A 23498-nucleotide genomic window follows, 5' to 3' on the forward strand; every position below is an offset into this window, starting at 1 on the left:
AAAGAGCAGAGCACAAGCATAATGGGCCGAATGGTCTCTCCTTCTCTGCTTCAATGATTCTATAAATGAATAATTTACAGGAGGCACTGAGAAGAATTTCCTGACACAGAGTGTTGTTAAAGCATTTCATGGGTCCTGGATACAATTGTGGAGGAATTCTTTTGTTGATTGTTTTTGAAGAACCAGTTTGATATGATGAAGGAAGCCATTATGGATGTGTGAGTGTGCATGTACTGGGTGGAGTTCCACTGTCAGACAAATGTTCTGTCATGCCAGCCTGGTCCAAGTGGTGGCAGTCTTCTATCAGGCTGGCTTCAGGGAGTGGCAATGTAACACACAGCTCCTTCCTGGGAAGCAGGTGTACCCTGCACCTGTTATTGTGAAACTCAGGAAGATCTGGAGACGTGTGAGCAAGTTAACAGGTCAAAAGAAACGAGAATTTCATTTCACAGCACTTCAATAAACTCTATCAAACATTGGTAAGTTTGCATATGTGTGTGGACTGTGTGTGTCTGCTCTGTTTGTCTATCAGTAGCTGCCCAGGTTCTGACACGAAAATGTGAGCCAGAGGTTATTGAACTGGACAGAACAAGGAACTAAAAGTATTCAAGGTTCAGATTCTGTACTAAGTTCATCAACTCCATCAGTGTTTTGATTTATAAAGGAATCAATAATTAATTTTGAAGTCATTTAGAAACTTCTGAAATGGAAGCGCGTTTTTAGAATGGAACAAGTTCAAATCGTTTGAGTTTTGGCAGTGGGACAACAACACAGCAAAGAGCCTGCAGTAGGGAGGGTGGCGTGTGTGAGTACGCACACATTTTTACATCATTATAATTTAAGATAAAGTAAAATGCATTAAAAGTGACTAATTATATGATGAAGATAACTTTAATTCACAAATTTTAAAAATAGCTCTTGCAACTAGTTTATGTAGTACGACTGAGACAGACCATTTTGGGGTGGGGGATGTTTCAAACTTCAGTCTGTGCCGTTTCCATACAGTGAGGTAATAGGAGGAGCCTTGCTGGTGAGGAAAGGCTGATGAGAGGTCAATCCCAAGAGCTCAGTGCATGGCAGAGTAAGTCATAGCAAAGGATCCACTCAGGTTCTTAAGTGTCTTTTCAGATTAAGTTTGAGAAAGGTGTGAAAAATCTGAAACTGGGATCTTAAATTAAATATCTAATAGAGGTATGAGGGCAACATTTACTGAGGATGATTAAGAAACTAGGTGAATACATAGTTAAGCAATGGCTAACATTTAAAGAAATAACTCAATGTTTCAAGAAAGTATCTTGGGGATTAAAAACTTCTCTGAGAAGGTGATCCAGCCGTGGCCAAGTAGCAGGGTGGTATTAAATTAACAGAGTGTTACCATGTTGTTAAAAGATTAGTAAACACAAGAACTGAAAGGGTTTTTAAAATCAGAAAAGTGCAAAAGAAGTTGCTGAAGAGGGGGTAAGTAAAATGCGAGGAAAATAACCAAAACAAAAGAATAGATTTGAAGAGCTTCTCCAAGAATGCAAAAAGGGAAAGACTAGCTAAAATAACTGGGCACTTCATAGGCTGAGACAGAAGAAATTACAATCACAAAAGAGTTACAGCATGTTAGGAGGCCATATCGTGCCTGAAACAGATGGGGAACGGTAGCGAGAGCATTAAATAAATCTTTAGTTTGGAATAGTTGGGACCAATTCTAATAAGAGTGAGGGATCTAATGTAATCACTGTTATTGAAGTGAAAATAATGGAAAATGAACAAATTCTTTGTTTTGGCCAACCATCATCCTAATGTTTTTGTTTTAAATAGGCAGCTGCAGAGAAAGTGCAAAAGTGGATCTCTGAGTCTTGTTCTTCTAGAATTCCCAAGATTTTGCAATGTTTCCATGGATTAAAAGGCAGTAAACCTAACCCTGCAGTTCAGGGAAGGAGCAGTTATGGACCAGTTAGCCTGACCTCAGTTGGAGGGAAAATGCTAGGATTTGTCATTTAGGAATTTGTAACAGGTAATTTGGAAAATCAAAATATGGTAGTCAACATAGTCAAATGAAAGGGAAATCATATTGATGAATCTCATAATATTTGTTGAATGTGTGACCAGCAGACTTAGAAAAGGATTGGCCGACAGATGTAGCATATTTAAATTGTCAGAAAGGAAATCAGGTTCCATACAACAGTTTGCTCAACAAGATTAGGGCTCATGCATTAGAAACAATATATTAGTATGGCTTAAGGATTGGTCAACGGACTGAAAACAGAGAGTAGGAATAACCAGGACCTTTTTGCAACAACTGTGCCACAAGAATTAATATTGGGGCTTTGGCAATTTACAATCAACATTAATAACTTCACGGAAGGAACTTAGAGTGATCGTTTTCTAGCCCTGCTGATGATTTCATTGAAATATCCAGTTCTTAGCAACTTGACAATGTAAAATAGAATGTAATCATCATTTATTGTCACTTGTATTATTTTACAAAGAAAAAGTGACAAGTGCTTCAGGTGGGAGGTAAAAGGGGTGGAGGAGTTGCAGTACTGGTCAGTGAGAATATCACAGCTGTGCTGAAGGAGGGCGCTATGGAAGCCTCAAGCAGTGAGGCAATATGGACAGAGCTCAGAAATAGGAAGGGTGCGGTAACAATGTTGGGACTGTACTACAGGCCTCCCAACAGTGAACATGAGATAGAGGTTCAAATAGGTAGACAGAACATAAACATTACAGTGCAGTACAGGCCTTCAACGTTGCACTGACCTGTGGAACCAATCTGAAGCCCATCTATCCTACACTATTCGATTTCATTCATATGTTTATCCAATAACCATTTAAATGCTCTTAAAGTTGACGAGTCTACTACTGTTGCAAGCAGTGCGTTCCACACCCCTACAGATTATGGAAAGATTAGGAGCAACAGGGTGTTGGTGATGGGGAATTTTAATTTTCCCAACATTGACTGGGATTTACTTTGTGTTAGAGGTCTAGATGGAGCAGAATTTGTAAAGAGCATCCAGGAGAGTTTTCTAGAGCAGTATGTAAATAGTCCAACTTGGGAAGGGGGTGAAGTTTCAGTCAAGGATTACTTTGGGAAAAGTGATCACAATTCCATAAGTTTTAGAATACTCATGGACAAAGACGAGAGTGGTTCTAAAGGAAGAGTGCTAAACTAGGGAAAGCTAACTATAGCAAAATTCAGCAGGAGCTGGGGAATGTGGATTGGGAGCAGCTGTTTGAGGGCAAATCCACATTTGATATGTGGGAGGCTTTTAGAGGTTGATTAGAGAGCAGGACAGACATGTCCCTGTGAAAATGAGGTATGGAAATAGCAAGATTAGGGAACCATGGATGACAGATGAAATTGTGAGACTAGCTAAGAGAAAGAAGGAAGCATGCAAAAAGTCTAGGCAACTGAAAACAGACAAAGCTTTGGAAGAATATCGGAAATTAGGACCAATCTGAAACGAAGAATTAAGAGGGCTAAAAGGGGTCATGAAATATCTTTAGCAAACAGGGATAAGGAAAATCCCAAAGCCTTTTATTCTTATACAAGGAGCAAGAGGGTAACTAGAGAAAGGGTTGGCCCACTCAAGGACAAAGGAGGGAAGTTATGCGTAGAGTCAGAAAAAATGGGTGAGATTATACTTGAGTACTTTGCATTGGTATTCACTGAGGAGAAAGACATGATGGATGTTGAAGTTAGGAATAGATGTTTGATTACTCTAGGTCAAGTCGGCATAAGAAGGGAGGAAGTGTTGAGTATTCTAAAATGCATTAAGGTGGCTAAGTCCCCAGGTCCAGATGGGATCTATCCCAGGTTTCTGAGGGAAGTGAGAGAGGAAATATTGTCACCTTAACAGATATCTTGGCAGCATCCTTGAACACAGGTGAGGTTGCAGAGGACTGGAGAATGACTAATGTTGTCCCTTGTTTAAGAAGGGTAGCGGGGATAATCCTGGTAATTATAGACTAGTGAGCCTGATGGCAGTGGTAGGGAAGCTGCTGGAGAAGATACTAAGGGATGGGATTTATTGCTATTTGGAAGAAAATCGGTTTATCAATGATAGGCAGCATGCTTTTGTGCAGGAAAGGTCATGTCTTACTGACTTAATAGAATTCTTTGAGGAAGTAACAAAGTTGATTGATGAGAGAAGGACTGTAGATGTCATATACATTTACTTCAGTGAAGCATTTGATAAGGTTCCCCATGGTAGGCTGATGGAGAAAGTGAAATTGCATAAAGTCCAGGGTGTACCAGATAGATGGACAGAGAACTGGCTGATCAACAGTAGTAGTGGAAAGGAGTTTTTCAAAATGGAGAACTCTGACCAGTGGTGTACCACAGGGATCCGCGTTGGACCACTGTTGCTTGTGATATACATAAATGATTTGGAGGAATAATTTGGTGGTTCATTAACCAGTTTGCAGATGACACTAAGATTGGTGGAGTAGCATATAGTGAAGGGAACTCTCAGAGAGTGCAACAGAATATAGATAGATTGGAGAGTTGGGCAGAGAAATGGTAGATGAAGTTCAATCCGGACAAATGTGAGGTGATGTATTTTGGAAGATCCAGTTCAAGAGCCAACTATACAGTAAATGGAAAAGCCCTGAGGAGTATTGATGTACAGATAGATCAGGTCCATTGTTCCCTGAAGGTGGCAATGCAGGGTGGTGGAGTGGTCAAGAAGGCATACGGTACGATTTCCATCATTGGACATGGTGTTGAGTATAAGAGTTGGCAGATCATGTTACAGTTGTATTGGACTTTAGTTCGGCCCCATTTGGAATACTGTGTACAGTTTTGGTCACCACATTACCAAAAGGATGTGGATGCTTTGGAGAGGGTGCAGAGGAGGTTCACCAAGATTTTGCCTGGCATGGAGGATACTAGCTATGAAGAGGGGTTGAGTAGATTAGGACTATTTTCATTAGAAAGACAAAGGTTGAGGGGGGACCTGATTGAGGTCTACAAAATCATGAGAGGTATAGATAGGGTGGATAGCAAGAAGCTTTTTCCCAGAGTAGGGGACTCAATTACTAGGATCACGCGTTCAAAGTGAGAGGGGAAAAATTTAACGGAGATATGTGTGGAAAGTTCTTTACGCAGAGGGTGGTGGTGCCTCGAATGTGTTGCCAGTGGAGGTGGTAGAGGCGGGCACGATAGCATCATTTAAGATGTATCTAGACAGACACATGAATGGACAAGGGGCAGAGGGATACAGATCCTTCGAAAATAGGTGACAGGTTTAGATAGAGGATCTGGATCGGCGCAGGCTTAGAGGCCAAAGTGCCTGTTCCTGTGCTGTAACTTTCTTTGTTCTTTGTTTAATTTGCCATACCCATGGTGCCTATATTAATAACAGAAGGCGAAGATAAAAAAAACTTATGAAGAATAAAGACAAAGTCGATCTTAATTCAATTCCCGGCTCTTGGATTTGGGAAACTCAGTACCACTGCAACACCTCCATGCCAGACTGCTGGAATATTGGGCCGGAAATCTCCACCAAAGCAGGCCATCCACACCACGCTGCTGGAATCCCAGGCCACAAGTCTCTGCAGAAGTTGGCCCAAAGGCCAAACTTGTTGCCCATCCCGGGAAAGAAGGCACTGCAAAAGCCACTCAAAGGAATTCCCAGGCTACTGGATGCTGGGTCAAAACCACGCAATGCCGAAGCCCCCAACAGCCTCTGCTGATGTAGCAGCCAATACTGGGTCCCCATGCTCAACCCTCTGCCAGCAGCCTCCTCCACACTAATTCCAGAGTTCCTCTCTGGACTCACTGACTCTCTCACTATCGTCCTCGAGGTCACAGACTCCAGACTCACCAGCTGCCTTGGTGCTGTCTGTCAGAGTCCTCCTGCAGGCTCACCAGCTGTCTCCATGCTCCACACTGCAAAGAAGACACCTTCATTCCGCTTTCTGCCAAAGAGAGATAAAAAAAGAAAAGGAAAGACAAAAAAAAAGCAGATTAAGTAGATTAGCCCTGGGCACAGGAACCTGGATGTTGCCTCCTCCTTCACTACCATCTTAGAAAGGACCTGGGTCTAGGTCTGAGAAAATAGTTCCCTTGGCTGGGACCCAAAAACGTGAAGTCAGGGTCTCGGAGTAGGGCGTCAGCCATTGAAAGGAATGATCTCAGGGAATCAAAAGATATATCATCCAGTCAGGAACAACAAGTTGAAGGTCAAGATCAATCATGATTGTATTGGATAGTAGACCAGACTAATGGGCCAAATGGTCCAATACTGCTCCTACTTCTTGTGTTTTAGTGTTTGGTGAGCCCCAATATCTGAAGTCCCAGTGAGAGTTTTCACTGGATAATAAATATGAAAATATGTCTGTTACTATTATACTTGCTGGAAATTGTATTGTAATTTTAACAAATTTGGAATAGCACATCGGGTGTTCCACAAAGCTGGAGCCCATTACCTGACATTCTTAAATAAACAATAAACACATGAACGTAGGAAGAAACTGTATCCACTGGAGTGGACTCCACCCAATCAACATGATCAAAGTTTACACAGGAAGGATAAATATGTGGAAAGGACTTTAAATCAACAGAGAGGGAGGAGATTAGACAAAGCAATAGTTAAACCTAACAACCTAAAGATAAGATTTAAAACAGTGATTGAGATAGTATCCACATTCAGAGCAATGTATAGAAAGTGATAACAAACAAAGCTGTTAAAAACAAAATAGAAATGATGAAATTGAGGGAGCATATGGTTACAGCTGAGTTAGATGGAGAACCAACTCATTTCTCTTTCTCTTTGTTCATTGATTTGCCTATTATGAGTTGTGTGGTATGTGGAACATCCTTTCCAGTCCTATTCAGGTCCCTCCCAACAACTCTTTCTCTATTACATTGATGACATTATCAGTGCTCTTTCCTCGTTCATTCTTTAGAAAAAAAATTATCAATTTCCTTTCTAATTTCCACTCTGGCTTCACCTTCATCTGGTCCATCTCTAATTCTTCTCTTCCCTTCCTGGACATCTCAGGGGTGACATGGTGGCTCAGTGGTTAGCACTGCTGCCTCACAGTACCAGGGACCCAGGTTCAATTCCAACATTGGGTAACTGCGTGTAGTTTGCATATTCTCCCCGTGACTGCGTGGGTTTCCTCCCACAGTCCAAAGTTGTGCAGGTTAGGTGAATTGGCCATGCTAAATTGCCCATAGTGTTCAGGGATATGTAGGTGAGGGGTAAATGTAGGGAAATGGGTCTGGGTGGGTTACTGTTTAGAGGATCGGTGTGGACTTGTTGGGCCAAATGGCTAGTTTCCACCCTGTAGGGATTCTACAATCTCTGTTTTCATTTCTGGAGAGAGGCTCATCACCTGATACAAACTCACCAACTCCCACAGTTACCATGTCTATACATCTTTACACCCTGCTTCGTGAATGGGCTCTATTCCATACTCCCAGCTCCTCCATCTCCATTGTACCTGTTCTGATGATACCACCTTCCACAGGGGAGATCTCAGAAATGTCCACCTTTTTCCTCAACCAAGCTGCAGTGGAGGCATTCAAAAAGGAGCTGAGGAGAGTACAGGTCCAACATGTACTGTTTAGAGATATATTTAGGAGCAACAGGTTCACAGAATCCTGGATGTCGAGAACAATTCAGAACTGGATGAGGAAGAAGAGAAGGGCTTTTAGTGAGTCTAAAGGGAGAAATTCAGCTGCAGCCCATGGAGGCAAACAAGAAGTGCAGGAGGGAACTTGAGAAAGCAATGAGAAGAGCAAAAAGGGGGCATGAGAAAAGACCTGCTAATAGGATCAGGGAGAATCATAAGATATTTAATAAATACATTAAAGGGAAGAGGTTAACCAGGGAAAGGGTAGGGCCCACTGGGGACCATGGAGGCAACCTATGTGTGAAGCTGCATGATATTAGAAAAGTATCAAATGAATATTTCTCATCAGTCTTCTCATTGGAAGAGGAGAATGTAGGTACAGAATTCAGGAAAAGAGATTGTGAGGACTTGCACAGTTTGAAATAGGAAATGGGGAGGTATTACAGGCTCTGCCAGACTTAGAAATGGTCAAATCCCTTGGCTTGGATGAAATGCATCCCAAGCTGCCGTGGGAGGTGAGACAGGGGCTCTGACACAATTTTTTAATTCCCCTCCTGTCATGGGGTAAGTGCCAGAGGACTGGCGGACAGCTGATGTGGTTCAGTTTTTTAAGAGGAGTGGTAGAGATTGTTACGAACCAGGCTAGACCCCCTCAAAGCTTTTCAAGAAGGTAGCCCAGGCCCTAACTTTTCTAGTTGTCTTAAGAAAGGGTAAAGTGGATATTCCAGGAATGATGCAGCTGGCCCAACCACTCGGCTTTAAACAAAACAGATTTTATTTACAGACTACTGAATTAAACACGAACAAAAGGGAGCCAATTTTAGAATAACATAACCTATCTGAAAAGTTAATTGACTCTAGCACAACTTAATGATGCTGTTCCAAATACTTGCAACATCCCCATAAACACTCTGTTGGCAAATGAGGGTAAAATCAGACACAGGTTCTTACAGGAGAGATGTCAGAGAGACAGAGAAGTACCATGAAGCTGTTTCTTTGGGTCCAGCACCATCTCTGGGCTCCCAACTAAAACCTGACTGGCAGCTACCAACAGACTGCTTCCTAAAACCAAACCAAACCAAACCAAACCCTGACCTGGGACTCCCCTTTTTTCAAGTATTTTCAGACATATCCGAACCTCAGCCTTTATGACCCCTCTGAATAAAAGAAAAGGACAGAATAACCTTGTTAAAGGAGCATCGTCATCACAACATGAACCAGAAAATTACAGACTGATGAGTCTCATGTCAATGATAGGGAAACTATTGGAGAAAATTCTGAAGGAGCAAATTAATACCCATTCAGAAGCACATGGGTTAATTAGGGCTATTCAGCATAGCTTTGTCAGTGGGAGATCATGCCTAACAAATTTGTTAGAATATTTTGAAAATGTTATCAAGTGTGTGGATGAGGGAAGTTCAGTTTATGTAGTTATATGGATTTTAGCAAAGCTTTCGACAAGGTGCCACATGGACACTGATTGAGAAGGTTAAAGCACATGGAATTGAGGGAAACATGGCAAGATGGATCCGAAACTGGCTAAGTACTAGGACACAAAGGTTAGTGGTAGAAGGCTGTGCAAGTGACTGGAGGTTGATGTCTAACAGTGTACCACAAGGGTCAGTACTGGGACCCTTATTGTTTGTTATATACATAATGATATAGATAAAAATGTGGGGGATAATGTTCAGCAAAATTGCAGATGACACCAAGGTTGGTAGAGTGGCTAATAGTGAAGAAGATGGTTGTAGGTTACAGGAAGATATAGATGGGTTGGACAAATGGGCAGACCAGTTGCAGTTGGTATTTAAAACTGATAAATGCAAAGTGATGTATTTTGGAAGAAGAAACAAGATGGGGGAATATTTAATCAATAGCAGGACACTGGGTAGCTTAGAGGAACAGAGGGATTTTGAGGTAATTAGTCACAGATCGCTGAAGTCAGCAGAGCACAAGAATAGGATAGTTAAGAAGGCATATGGGACATTCGCATTCATCAGTCATGGCATAGAATAAATGAGCAAGAAGGTAATGTTGGAGTTGTACAGAACTTTGATTAGGCCATAGCTGGAGAACTGTGTGCAGTTTTGGTCACTTCACCACAGGAAGGTGATAGTACTGTAGGAGGAACAGAAGAGGTTCACCAGGATGGTGCCTGGGATGGAGAAAGTGAGTTATAAGGAGAGACTAAATAGGCTTGAATTGTTTTCTTTAGAGCAGAGAAGGCTGAGGAGGACATGGGTGAGGGGTAAGTCCAGGGTGGATAGAGAGCAAGAGTTCCCCTTAGTTGAGGGATCAATCATAAAGGCGTATAGGTTTAGGGTAAGGGGCAGGAGATTCAGGGGGTGTTTGGGAAATATCTTTTTCACTCAGCGGGTGATGGGAATCTGGAATGCACTGCCTAGGAAGGTAGTGGAGGTCAGAAACCTTACAATATTTAAAAAATGTTTGGATGAGTACTTGAAGTATCATGATTTGGAGATGCCGGTGTTGGACTGGGGTGTACAAAGTTAAAAATCACACAACACCAGGTTATAGTCCAACAGGTTTAATTGGAAGCACACTAGCTTTCGGAGCGACGCTCCTTCATCAGGTGATTTCGGAGCGTAGCTCCGAAAGCTAGTGTGCTTCCAATTAAACCTGTTGGGCTATAACCTGGTGTTGTGTGATTTTTAACCTTGAAGTATCATAACATTCAAGGATATGGGACAAGTGTAGGAAATTGGGAGTAGCACGCCTTTAGTGGCCCAGGCCATTCTGTTATAACGTGACAGTTGTGTTCCTCTGCAACCTTGTGCTTATAGAAAATCGCACTATGGAAAACCTCTGTGGAAACTCGCTCTGTAGAAGATCGCTAATAGAAACTCGCTGTACCCATACAGTACAAAATTTGCGTTATCCAACTAATATCCACAATTCGTCAGTCGCCACTTCGTGCTGACAAAATGCAAGTTATAGCAGACTTAATGGGCTGAAGGGCCTTTTCTGCCCTGGATGAATCTATGAATCCATGAGGATTCCCCACCATTATGATTGACAGGGCCATCAGCCATGTCTGACCCATCTCCTGCCCTTCAACACTGAGCCCTTCTCTTCAAGCGATAGGTCCCCCTGGTCCTCACTTTCCACCCCAACAAGCATTCAAAGGATCATAAGCCACCATTTCTGTTACCTCCAGCAGGGTACCACCACTAGACACACAGACCCAGGTGGCACAGTGGCTCAGTGGTTAGCACTGCAGCCTCACAGCACTGGGACCCGGGTTCAATTCCAACCTCAGGCGACTGACTGTGTGCAGTTTGCACATTCTCCCTGTGTCTCACAATTTGCCCCATGGGTTTCCTCTGGTGCTCTGGTTTCGTGTGCAGGTCAAGTGAATTGGCCATGCTAAATTGCCCATAGGTGCATTAGTTAGAGGGAAATGGGTCTGGGTGGGTTACTCTTTGGAAGGTCAATGTGGACTTGTTGAGCTAAATGGCCTGTTTCCACACTGCAGGGAAATGAATCTAGATCCTTTCCCATCTTGACAACATTCCATAAGGACCATTCCCTCCAGGACAGTCGAGTTCATTTGTCCTCAATCCCAATATCTCCTCATACCCCATGCAGTTACAGAAGATATTATTTACTTCCCATTTACTGCCTCCCTCTTTACCATCCAAGGCCTCAGATGCACCTTTCAAGTCAAGCAGTCTTTCTATTCTACCGTATTTGCTGCTATCAATGTGGTTTTCTCTACACCGGGCAGACAAAATGCAGACTGAGTTACTGCTTTGTAGAACACCCACACTCTGTATATAAAAGTGACCCTGAGCTTCCTGTTGCCTGCTACTTCAACATACCACCACCATGTTCCCACGCCAACATTTCTGTCTCAGGAAGGAAATACTTTTAAGTATATATAAACCATGGTAGTGGCATGGTGGCCCAGTGGTTAGCACTGTTGCTTTGCAACACCAAGAACCTGGGTTTGATTCCAGCCTTGGGCGATTGTCTGCATAGAATTTGCACATTCTCCCTGCGTCTGTGTGGGTTTCCTCTGTAAGCTCTGGTTTCCTCCCACAGTCCAAAGAATGTGCAGGTTAGGTGGATTAGCCATGCTAAATTGCCCATAGTACTCAGGGATATGTAGGTTAGGTGCATGAGTCGGTGTAAATGTAGAGGAATAGGTTTGGGTGGGATACTCTTCAGAGGTTAGGTTCAACTTGTTGGGCCAGAGGGCCTGTTTCCACACAGAAAGAATTCTAATTCTGAAACACAGAACTAGTTTATTGTAAATAAAATCTACTTAAGTAAAGTTGTAAAGATTATTAATAAAAAGTTTAAACTGGAAATATGTATAATGACCCTTCTTGAAACCTAATATATAACCTCAAGTCTGGGGAATTAATAGAAAATTCTGCAAAAGTGTTACCTTAAGAATGCTTTGATAATTAACAGGTAAATTAAGAAAAAAACAACCGATTATCACAAATGCTGCTGTATAGGCAAAGTTTCTTTACACACAAGGTGGTGGTTCTGGGTCTCTTTTGGGATCAGTTAAAGCTGCTCATTTTGCATTTCTGTAGGAACCCACCTTTTTTGGTAATGAGGTCTTCCAGTGGGTTTCACCTGTCAAACTTTGGGGCTTTTCACTGAAAGACTAAGGTAAAAGGCTACTCCTTTGAAGGGAAGTTAACTCAGACTTTGACAGTGTTCAACAATTAAATAGCTTCATTACACCCACCATAGGTGACATCTATGGAGACATATCATAGACTCTGTGACTCCTGTCAAACAGCTTGTCTTCTTTGCAAATGCAACATTTTCTTTGTTTCAGCCTGTCTCCTTTGCTTTGTGAAGTTTTAATTCCAAAAAAATCCATAACATATTGATACACTCAGTCAATGAAATCTTTAATTAATATATCAGACATTCTCATAATACTAGGAAACATCACCCTCTGGGTAAAATCATTTTTCTTCATATTTCCTCAAAACCTTCTGCCCCTTATCTTGAACATATGACCCCTGGTCATTGATCCCTCCATCAAGGGGAATATTTTTCTTTCTGCCTACACTGTCTATGCCCCTCATAATTCTATACATCTCAACTGCATTCCCTCTCAATCTCCCCTACTCTAAGGAAAACAATCACAGTTTGTCCAATCTCTCTTCATAAGTGATAATCTCTAACCCAGGCAACATCCTGGTACATCTCTTCTGCACCCTCTCCAGTGCTATCAATACTGTTCTATAAAGTGCACAATACTCTAGCTATGACTTAACCAACATTTATATAGTTCCAGTATAATCTCCATGTCCTTAAACTCTATGCCTCAACTAATATACCATATGCCTTTTTAACCATTTTTTCCATCTGTCCTGATACCTTAAAGGACTGGTGTACATGCACACCAAGGTCCCTCTGATCCTTCCCAGAGTCCTATCATTCATCATGTATTCCTTTGCCTTGTTTGTCCTGCGCAAGTGCATCACCTCACATTTATCAAGAAGGAATTCCACTTGCCACTGATCAGTCCATCTGACTAGCCTATAAATATCCTCCTGTAATCTAAGACTATCCTCACCACTATTTACAACCCCACCAATTTTTGTATCATCTGGGAACTTACTGATCAGCCCTTCAACATTCTCGTTTCAGATGACAAACAACAAGGGCCCCGACACTGATTCCTGTGGGACCTCACTGCACACAGACCTCCAGTCAGAAAAACATCCCTCAACCATCACCCTCTGCTTCCTGTCACTCAGCCATTTGTGGATGCAATTTGCCTAATTTCCTTGGACATCATGGGCTCTTACCTTACCTTAACAAAAGCCCTGCTGAAGTCCAAGTAGACTACATCTAAAGCATTACCCTCATTGACACACCTGGTCACCTCTTCGAAAAATTCAATCAAGTTGGTCAGATATGAGTTCCCTTCAACAAAACTATACTGACTACTCTTAATTAATCACTGTGTTTCCAAATGCAGATTAAATCTGCCCCTCAGAATTGCTTCCAATAGTTCACCTACCACCGAGGTTAGGCTAAATGGGCCTGTTGTTTCCTGGTTTATCCCTTGCCTCGTTCTTGAATAACGGTATCACATTGGCTGTCCTCCAGCACCTCTCCTGTGGCCGGATGATAAGGGAATATTTTGGAAATTGAAAATTTTTGAAAGCATCTTGCTATTTCCTCCTTTGCCTCACTCAAATAACCTGGGATAGATTTCATCCAGCCCTAGAGATTAATCTGATTTTAAATCTGCCAGAGCACTCAGAACCTCCTCTCTATCTGTGCTAATCTCTTTAATTGTTTTACAGACCATCTCCCTGATTTCTATCAAGTAGAAAGATAAGCAGCAGTTAGCATGTGTGCAGGGTTTAAGTTTGAGGCAGATGAGGAATGAAGCAAAAGGAAAGATAACTGAGGACATATTACTAAATGTGATGGAAATCAAGACTATAAGAAAATTAGCATTAAGGTGCTTTGAATGCTCATAGTATTCGTAACAAAGTAGATGAATTAACAGCACAAATCATTGTAAATGATTATGATGTGGTAGGCATCACAGAGACATGGTTGCAGGGGGTTGAGGACTAGCAGTTAAACATCCAAGGATTTACAACTTATGAAAAAGACAGAGAGATGGGCAGAGGGGGTGGGGTTGCCTTGTTAGTTAAGAATGAAATTAAATCTATGGCACTGAATGACATAGGGTCAGATGATGTGGAGTCTATGTGGATGGAATTGAGGAACCACAAAGGCAAAAAAAAAACATAATAGGAGTTATGTACTGACCTCCCAGCAAGATGTACCAGGAAATAAATAGAGCATGTCAAAAAGGCAAGGTCACGATGATCATGGGGGACTTCAATATGCAAATGGACTGGGTGAATAATGTTGCCGGTCGATCCAAAAAAGGGAATTTATGGAATGTTTACAAGATGGCTTTTTGGAACAGCTAGTCATGGAGCCCACAAGGGAACAGGTTATTTTGGACTTAGTTCTATGTAATGAGTCAGACTTTATAAAAGATCTAAGGGAACACTTAGGAAGCAACAATCACAATATGGCAGAGTTCAGTCTGCAGTTTGAAAGAGAGAATGCAAAATTGGCTGTAATGGTGGTACAGTTAAATAAAGGTAATCACAGGGGCATGAGAGAGGAACTGACAAAAATCGATTGGAAGCAGAGCCTAATGAGCAACAATGGCAGGAGTTTCTGGGTGTAATTGAGAACACAGTACAGAGATTAATTCCAATGAAAAGAAAGATTACCACAGAGTGGGGTGGGGAGGTGGGGTGGAGGGGTTGGGGACTACAAAAATAAACAGAGGATAATAAAGAGAGAAATAAGGAAGGAGAGGATCAAATATGAGGGTAAGCTAGCCAGTAATATTAGAAATGATAGTAAAAGTTTCTTTCAATACATAAGAAACAAACGAGAGGCAAAAGTAGAGATAGGACTGCTCCAAACTGATGCAGGTAAGCTCATGCTGGGAGATAAGGAAATAGCTGAAGAACTTAATAAATACAATTAAGGAGAGTCAAGGGGCAGAGTTGAGTATGGTAGCCATTAAAAAAAGAAAGAACTCGAAAAGCTAAAAGATCTAAAAATGGATAAATCCTCTGGCCCAGATGGGCTACATCCTAGAGTTCTGAGGGAGGTGGCTGAGGAAATAGCGGAGGCACTGACTATGATCTTTCAAAACTCACGGAGTCAGGGAAAGTCCCAGCTGATTGGAAAATCGCTATTATAACCCCCCTGTTCAAGAAAGGATCAAGACAAAAGATGGAAAATTATAGGCAGATTAGCCTAACCTTGATTGTAGGTAAAATTCTAGAATCCATCGTTAAGGATGAGATTTCTAAAATCTTGGAAGTGCAGGGTCACATTAGAACAGGTCAGCATGGATTTAGTAAGAAGAGGTCACGTTTGTGAGAATTCTTTAAAGAGGTAGCAAGTAGGTTAGACCAAGGAAACCCAGTGGATGTTATCTACCTAGACTTTCAAAAGGCCTTTGATAAGGTGCCTCACGAGAGCCTGCTGAGTAAGTTGAGGGCCCATGGGTTCAAGGTAAGCTATTGACATAGATTGAGGATTGGCTGTCGGACAGAAGGCAGAGAGATCAGATAAAAGGTTCTTTTTCGGAATGGCAGCCGGTGAAAAGTGATGTCCCACAGGGTTCATTGCTGGGGTCGCAGCTGTTCACTTCATATATTAATGATCTGGACAAAGGGACTGGGGCATTCCGGCAAAGTTTTCTGATGATCCGAGGTTAGGTGGACAGGCAGGTAGTACTGAGGAGGTGGGGAGGCTGTGGAAAAATTTAGACGTTTAGGAGAATGGTCCAAGAAATGGCTGATGAAATGCAATGTGAGCAAATGCGAGGTCTTGCAATTTGGGAAAAAGAGCACAGGCATGGACTACTTTACAAACGGTGAGAACATTCATAAGGCCAAAGTACAAAGGGATCTGGGAGTGCTAGTGCAGGATTCTCTAAAGGTTGACTTGCAGGTTGAGTCCATTGTCAAGAAAGCAAATGTAATGTTGTCATTTATTTCAATAGGGTTAGAAAGTAAAAGCAGTGATCTGCTTCTGAGACTTTATAAAGCTCTGGTTAGGCCCCATTTAGAATACTGTGTCCAGTTTTGGGCCCCAAACCCCAGGAAGGATATACTGGCACTGGAGTTTGTCCAGCAAAGATTCACACAGATAAACTCTGGAATGGTAGGCCTAACATATGATGACTGGCTGAGGATCCTGGGATTATATTCATTACTGTTTAGAAGATTCATGGGAAATCTAAAGAAATTTACAATATAATTCATGGCTTAGAAAGAGTGGATGCTAGGAAATTGTTTCCAAAAGGCAGGGAGACTAGGATCCGTGAGCACAGCCTTAGAATTAGAGGAGGTCGATTTAGAATGGAAATGAGGAGACATTTCTTCAGCCAGAGTGTGGTGGGCCTGTGGAATTCATTGCCACAGAGCGCAGTGGAAGCCAGGACATTAAATGTCTTCAAGGCAGAGATTGATAAATTCTTAATCTCGCGAGGAATTAAGGGATACGAGGAGAGTGCAAGTAAGTGGTGTTGAAATGCCCATCAGCCATGGGCCGAATGGCCTTACTTCCACTCCTATTTCTTATGGTCTTAGGTCTTATCCACATATTGTCCCTCTCACTAGTGAAAACCAACCCAAAGTATTCATCTAGAATCCTACCTACATTCTCTGGACCCACACACAATTTAGCACACTGGTCCTTAACGGACCTTACATTTTTCCTTGTTATCCTTTTACCCTTAATGTACATGTAAAAACAATCTCGGATTTGCCTTCATTTTACCTGCCAGTATCCTTTCACATCCCCTTTTAGCTCTCCGAATCTCCCTTTTAAATTCCCTCTTGCACACTGTATATTCCTCTAGGGCTTCTGCTGTTTTGAGCCCTCTGTTCGTGCCATAAGCCTCCCTTTATTTCTCTCAGTCCAATGAAATGTGTCTCTTGATATCCAGGATTCACAGGATTTGATAGTTCCAACCTTTTTTTTATTGGAATATGCTGGCTTTGTACTCTCCATATTTCCTTCTTGAATGCACAACTCCAAGGTGGATCATACTCCACCTGTTACAATTACCTCCCACCCTGCATCTACCTATCACCATCCCACTTACCTTTCCCCAAGATCCACCCCCACCCCCCCACTTATCTCTCAGCACCCGTCCCCTCCACATTTCTGATGAAGTAAGGATGTGGTGCTTTTCCAGCACCACACTCTTCCAACTCTGACTCTTCAGCATCTGCAGTCCTCACTTTCTCCCAGATATCTCAATGAAGTCAGGAGAAGTCAATAATTAGGGAAATCAGGAAAACATTGAACAAAAAAACAAAGAAAATACAATGGAAATCTTTAATTTTCACATAAATTGAAAGAAACAAAACTAATGAAGACAATTAATTTATTGGATATATTTGGGATTGCTTCCAACTTAAAATGATATACAACATATTAAATCTAATTTTGAGTAACAAACTAGAATTAGCTAATGACCGGATGATGAGGAAACATTTTGTGAATAGTGACTATAATACAATTAAAGTTGATTTTAGATTTGAGAGGGAAAATGTGAGTGATAAAACAAGGCTTTAAAGTTAAGTGAGGCTAATTTTAAAAGCATGAGATGTTAACTGAATGGAGTAATCAAACTGAACAATTAGTGGACAAGTGTATAGTCAAATGTATACAGAAAACATTCACAAGAGTTATTTGGTATAATCCAAGAGCAGATTATATTTCTAAAAGCAGAAAATAATTAAATATTTTATTTAATTTAACTTGAAGGGTATTGGAGAAAATAGTTAAAAATCACACAATACCAGGTTATAGTACAACTGGTTTATTTGGAAGCACTAGCTTTGTTGTGGGATTTTTAACTTAGTCTGCCACAGCCCCAACACCGGCATCACCAAGTCCTGAAGCAAATAATGAGACTTAATCTTGACAGTCTGATATTTCTTTTAAGACCTACTGGTTAAAAACTAAGTGGTAAATTTGAAGAGGTATTAGTTAAACTTACCAAAGTTTTCTTGACTTGGAATTTGTGCCAGTGAATTGCAACTTTTCAAATGAGCCTCCATTGTCTAAAAAGGACAATGGGAAAAAGCAACTCTTGTCAGCTTAACATCCATCTACCAATACTAACTGAGTATTTTGAAAAATTTGAATTGACAGAAGAATAGACCTGTGAAGGTGAGGTCACGTCTGTCTAAAGCTGGTGGAATATATAACGCAGAAAATGCAAGAGAAAATGATTAGATCTGGCAGTATCTGTTGAACAAGAAACAGAGTTTTCACTGATAATTAAAATTCACATATTCTTTTCAAAATCCTTCACAATCTGAACCACCTGGATCTCTATGATTTCCACCAGCTACAGTCACCTCCAAAATCTCCTTTAATTCTGCTGGAATGAACACCCCAGATATTAATTATTCCCCCATTGGTGGCTGTGCCTTCAGCTCCCTATGTCCTAAAATTCGGAATTCCCTCCCAAACCTCTTTTCCTCTCTCTGTTCCTTTAAGATATTCCTTGAAGTCCACTTTGTTGATCACTTATCCCAGTACCTCGCTCAAAGCCAATCTCTGCTCAGTGATGTTCCTGGGAGGTGCATTATTATTATGTCAGTACACTAAAGATGCTATATAAATGGTAGTTGTTGTTATCAATGGTTAATCCCACGGCTGCACATGATGAAAGATTAATGTGTGCCTGGACTCTCACAGCCAGCAATCTAATGGAAAATCTGTCTCTACAGGGTTTGAGTCCAAATCAGCTCATGGCAAATTTCAAAGGACACGCACTGCCAGGCAGTTTCTTCCTTCTCTTCGGACTCTGGTGGTCTATGAAGTATCCACTCAAATTCTTCCTGAAGAAGAAGAAAACATCCCGACTATGCTTTGAGCGGGTGGAATTTGCTGAGGGGATAGCCAAAGCTGTTTTCTCACTTGTGGGTGAGTATTCTCAGTCTCTGAGGGATTGTTGCCAAAGAATGAACTGATCAGTTGGTGAGGAAGCTGGCATTTATCCTCAGAGTGGCTGTTCACACACACACACACACACACACACACACACACACACACACACACACACACACACACACACACACACACACACACACACACCTCCCTCACACACACCCTCACACCTTCCCTCGCACTCTCATGCTCACTCTCACACACTCACACACCCTCCCTCACACACTCTCACACACCCTCCTGCACACACACTAACACACTGTCACAGTGACCTCGCACAGACACACTAACACACTGTCATAGACTCGTATAATACCTACAGTGTGGAAACAGGCCTTTTGGCCCAACAAGTCCACACTGACCCTCCAAAGAGTAACCCACCCAGACTATTATCCTATATTTAACTCTGACTAATGTACCTAACGTACACATTCCTGGACACTATGGGTAATTTAGCATGGCCAGTTCACCTTACCTGCACATCTTTGGACTGTGCGAGGAAACGGGAGCACCCAGAGGAAACCCATGCAGACACAGGGAGAATGTGCAAACTCCACACAGACAGTCATTCAAGGCAGGAATGGAACCCAGGTCCCTGGTGCTATGAGGCAGCAGTGCTAACCACTGAGCCACCATGCCACCCTGTCACTGATTCTGCACACACACTAACACACTGTCACAATAGAATAAGGGAGTCCCTGGAGGAATACAAGGAATACAGGAGTTTATTGAAGGAGGAAATCAGGAGGGCGAAAAGGAGGCACAAGATAGCCTTGGCTGAGAAGTTTAGGGTGAATCCAAAGAGGTTCTTTAAGTGTATTAAAGGCAAAAGAATAACTCGAGAGAGAATAGGGCCCCTCAAGGACCAAAGTGGACATGTGTATGTCAAACCAAAGAAGTTGGGTGAGATTCTCAACAAGTATTTCTCCTCAGTGTTTACCATGGAGAAAGACATGAAGACTTGCAAACTTGGGGAAGGTAGTGGTGATATCTTGGGGACAGTCCATATCACAGTCGAGGAAATGTTGGATATATTAGAATGTATGAAGGTGGATAAATCTCCTGGTCCAAGAGCACTGCGAGAAGCTAGAGAAAAGATTGTGGGCACCCTGGCTGATATTTCTGCATCATCATTAGCCACAGGTGAGGTCCCAGAAGATTGAAGCCTAGTGAATGTTGTGCCATTATTCAAGAAAGGTTACAAAGAAAAGCCTGGGAACTACAGACCAGTGAGCCTAACATCTGTGGTGGATAAGTGACTTGAGAAGATTCTGAGGAATAAGTTATACATGCATTTGGAAAGACAGGGTTTGATTCAGAGTTGTCAGCATGGCTTTGTGAGTGGGAGGTCATGCCTCACAAATTTGTTAAGAGTTCTTTGATGAAGTGACCAGAAGGTTGACGAGGGCAAGCAGTAGATGTAGTCTGTATGTTTCAGTAAGGTTTTTGATAAGGTTCTACATGATAGGCTGCTCTGGAACATTAGATCACATGGAATCCAGGGGGTGCTGGCAAATTGGATACAAAATTGGCTTAATGGTAGGAAGCAGAGGGTAACAGTGGAAGGATGCTTGTCGACTGGAGGCTTGTGACCCTTGGAGTACCTCAGGGATTGGTGCTGGGTCCATTGGTGTTTGTTATCTATATCAATGATTTGCATGAGCATGTGCAAAGGCATGATTGGCAGGTTTCCTGATGACACTAAATAGGCGGTATCATGGACAGCGAGGAAGTTTTTCAGAAATTGCAGCAGGACCTTGATCAGCTGAGGAAGTGGGCTGAGAAATGGCAAATGGAGTTTAATATAGATAAGTGTGAAGTCTTGCATTTTGGAAAGTCAAATCAAGATAGGAGTTTAATGGTGAATGATAGGGCCTTAAGGAGTGTAGTGGAACAGAGGGATCTTGGAGTTCAGGTTCACAGTTCTCTGAAAGTGGAGTCACAGGTAGACAGGGCAGCGAAGAAGGCTTTTGGCACACCGGCCTTCATCAGTCAGGGCATTGAGTATAGAAGTTGGGAAGTTATGTTGCAGTTTTACAGAACATTGGTGAGGTTGCACTTGGAGTATTGTGTTCAGTTTTGGTCACCTTGCTATAGGAAGGATATTATTAAACTGGAAAGAGTACAGAAGAAATTTACAAGAATGGTCTGACTTATCGGGGGAAGTTACTCAAGCTAGGGCCTTTCTCTTTAGAGCATCAGAGACTGAGGGGAGACCTTCTAGAGGTGTATCAGATCATGAGAGATATGGATAGGGTGAATGCACTCAGTCTTTTTTCCAGGGTTAGGGAATCGTGGACTAGAGGGCATCAGTTTAAGGTCAGAGGAGAAAGAATGAAAGGGAGCCTTTTTATACAGAGGGTGGTACGCATATGGAATGAGCTGCCAGAGGAACTGGTTGAGGCGGGTACATTAATAACATTTAAAAGGCATTTCCACAAATATAGGGATAGGAAAGGTTTAGAAGGGTATGGGCAAAGTGCAGGGAAATGGGGTTAGTGTTGATAGACATTTTGATAAGCATGGACTATTTGGGACAAAGGGCCTGTCTCCATGCTGTAGGACTCCATGACTCAATGACTCTATAAGTCTATAGTATATCCAACCACACCCACTGTCACATTCAGAATGATACACGCCGAAGAATAGATTGAATTAGTAAAGTTTGTTTGTGCAATAATGTTGTGAGCTCTCTGTTGTACTTGTTTTCCCCAAAAACACATGAATTGGTCCAAAGAAAGAAAGCTCCTGCCTTTCTAGACATTTAGTTTATGTTCAGTCAGATGGTAAACATTGAAAAGTCACAGGTTTGGATCCGTGATCCCAAGTGTGTTGCATGACCAGAGTCTAGACAGTGATCATCGAAGGTGGGTCATGTGTTGACATCTCCTGGAACATATCCAGATTAATTGGGAACACTGTTCTTTACTGTCATATCATTGGGAAGTGCTCAATCAATTGAAATGAAACTCAATTTCTCTTCAAGTCTTCAGGAATCCATTTCAATCCTGCTGTAATACTACATATTGAATACTACTCCATCTTTGTGCAAATACTGATGTGAGTTTAACAATAGGGAGAATGAGTGGGCAACTCAGAACAATTGTCATCACCTGGTCAATGCCAGCAATGCATTGTTAGCATTCATTTCAAGATTGCTAGATGACAAGGGAAGGAATGCTGAGGCTGTATAAGGCTCTGGTCAGACAACAATTGAAATACTGTGAGCAGTTTTGTATCTAAGGAAGGATGTGCTGGCATTGGAGGGGATTCAGAGGAGGTTCACAAGAATGATCCCAGGGATGAAGGACTAGTCATTTGAGGGTCTGTACTCAATGAAGTTTAGAAGGATGGGAGGGATCTGATTGAAACCGAGAGACCTGGATAGGGTGGTCATAGTGAAGATGTCTGGCTAATTGGAGAGAATATGATCTGAAGACACAAAGTGAAAGGATGACACTTTGGAATGGAGATGAGGAGGAATTTATTCAGCTAAAGGCTAGTTAATTGATATAACTCATTGCCGCAGACAGCTGTGGAGGTCGTCATTGAGCGTAGTTAAAACAGAGACAGATATGTTCTTGATTAGTAAGCGGATCAAGGGTTAGAGGGAGAATGTAGGGGAATGAGCTGACAAACATATCAGCTATGGTGGAATGGAAGAGCAGACCTAATGGGCCAAATGGCCTAGTTCTGCTCCCATATCTTAGAGTCTATGTTATGGTTTTAGGAACCAGGCATATTGCCCTGAGGATGACTCTTATTCAGAATGTCTATCAGTTCCCTCAGTCTCACTGGCGGCAATTCACATTCACCACTAGCCACACCCCAGGCCCAGGCCCAGACTGCAAATGGCCCCAAAACAGTGGGGGAGGGGTCAACTGGGGACCCTCCCCATTGAGAAAAGTCATTCTCTATGAATAATATGTTTGGTTGGTAAAATGTTAATTATTGCTGGTTTTGTGTCTTCCCTGAGCACATTTCTGATTTCCTGAAGTCTCTAGTCACTCTCTCAATCACAGTCAGAGTGGCTGCTGTTAGTCTAATTGCTGAGTGGGAACAGAACCCAACAGAGAGGAGGATTATCCAGAATGGGAAGTGAAGGTCTTCTGCACACTAAGGTGGTGATCAGAACGTTCATAATCCAGGGGTATAACTTCTAATCCAAGAGTGGCAGATGGTGAAATTTGAATTCAATAACATTTGGGCATTAAAATCTTAAATGAATGTTAATTCATATAAAAACACATCTGGTTCACATTAATGTCCTTCAGCAAAGGAAACTTTGTCCTTACCTATAAGTTAGGCGCATTATAGATAGTGTAGATGATAGCATGAAATTACAAAAGGATAGATGAAGTGAATGGACAAAACTGTGGCTAATGGAGTTCAATTTA

General features: G+C 41.9%; 1 protein-coding gene across 1 annotated transcript in view; it reads left to right on the forward strand.

Moving 5' to 3' along the window:
* Nucleotides 1-332: 332 nt before the first annotated feature.
* Nucleotides 333-23498, forward strand: part of tmem45b (transmembrane protein 45B) — a 48978-nt gene continuing 25812 nt past the window's right edge. The window contains exons 1-2 of the mRNA XM_043676945.1: nt 333-479; nt 18882-19077. Of these exons, the coding sequence (XP_043532880.1) occupies nt 18903-19077 (175 nt within the window). The 5' untranslated portion in view covers nt 333-479; nt 18882-18902. The remainder of the gene's footprint in view (nt 480-18881; nt 19078-23498) is intronic.

This window comes from Chiloscyllium plagiosum, chromosome 35 (assembly GCF_004010195.1).
Source record: "Chiloscyllium plagiosum isolate BGI_BamShark_2017 chromosome 35, ASM401019v2, whole genome shotgun sequence".
NCBI lineage: Eukaryota > Metazoa > Chordata > Chondrichthyes > Orectolobiformes > Hemiscylliidae > Chiloscyllium > Chiloscyllium plagiosum.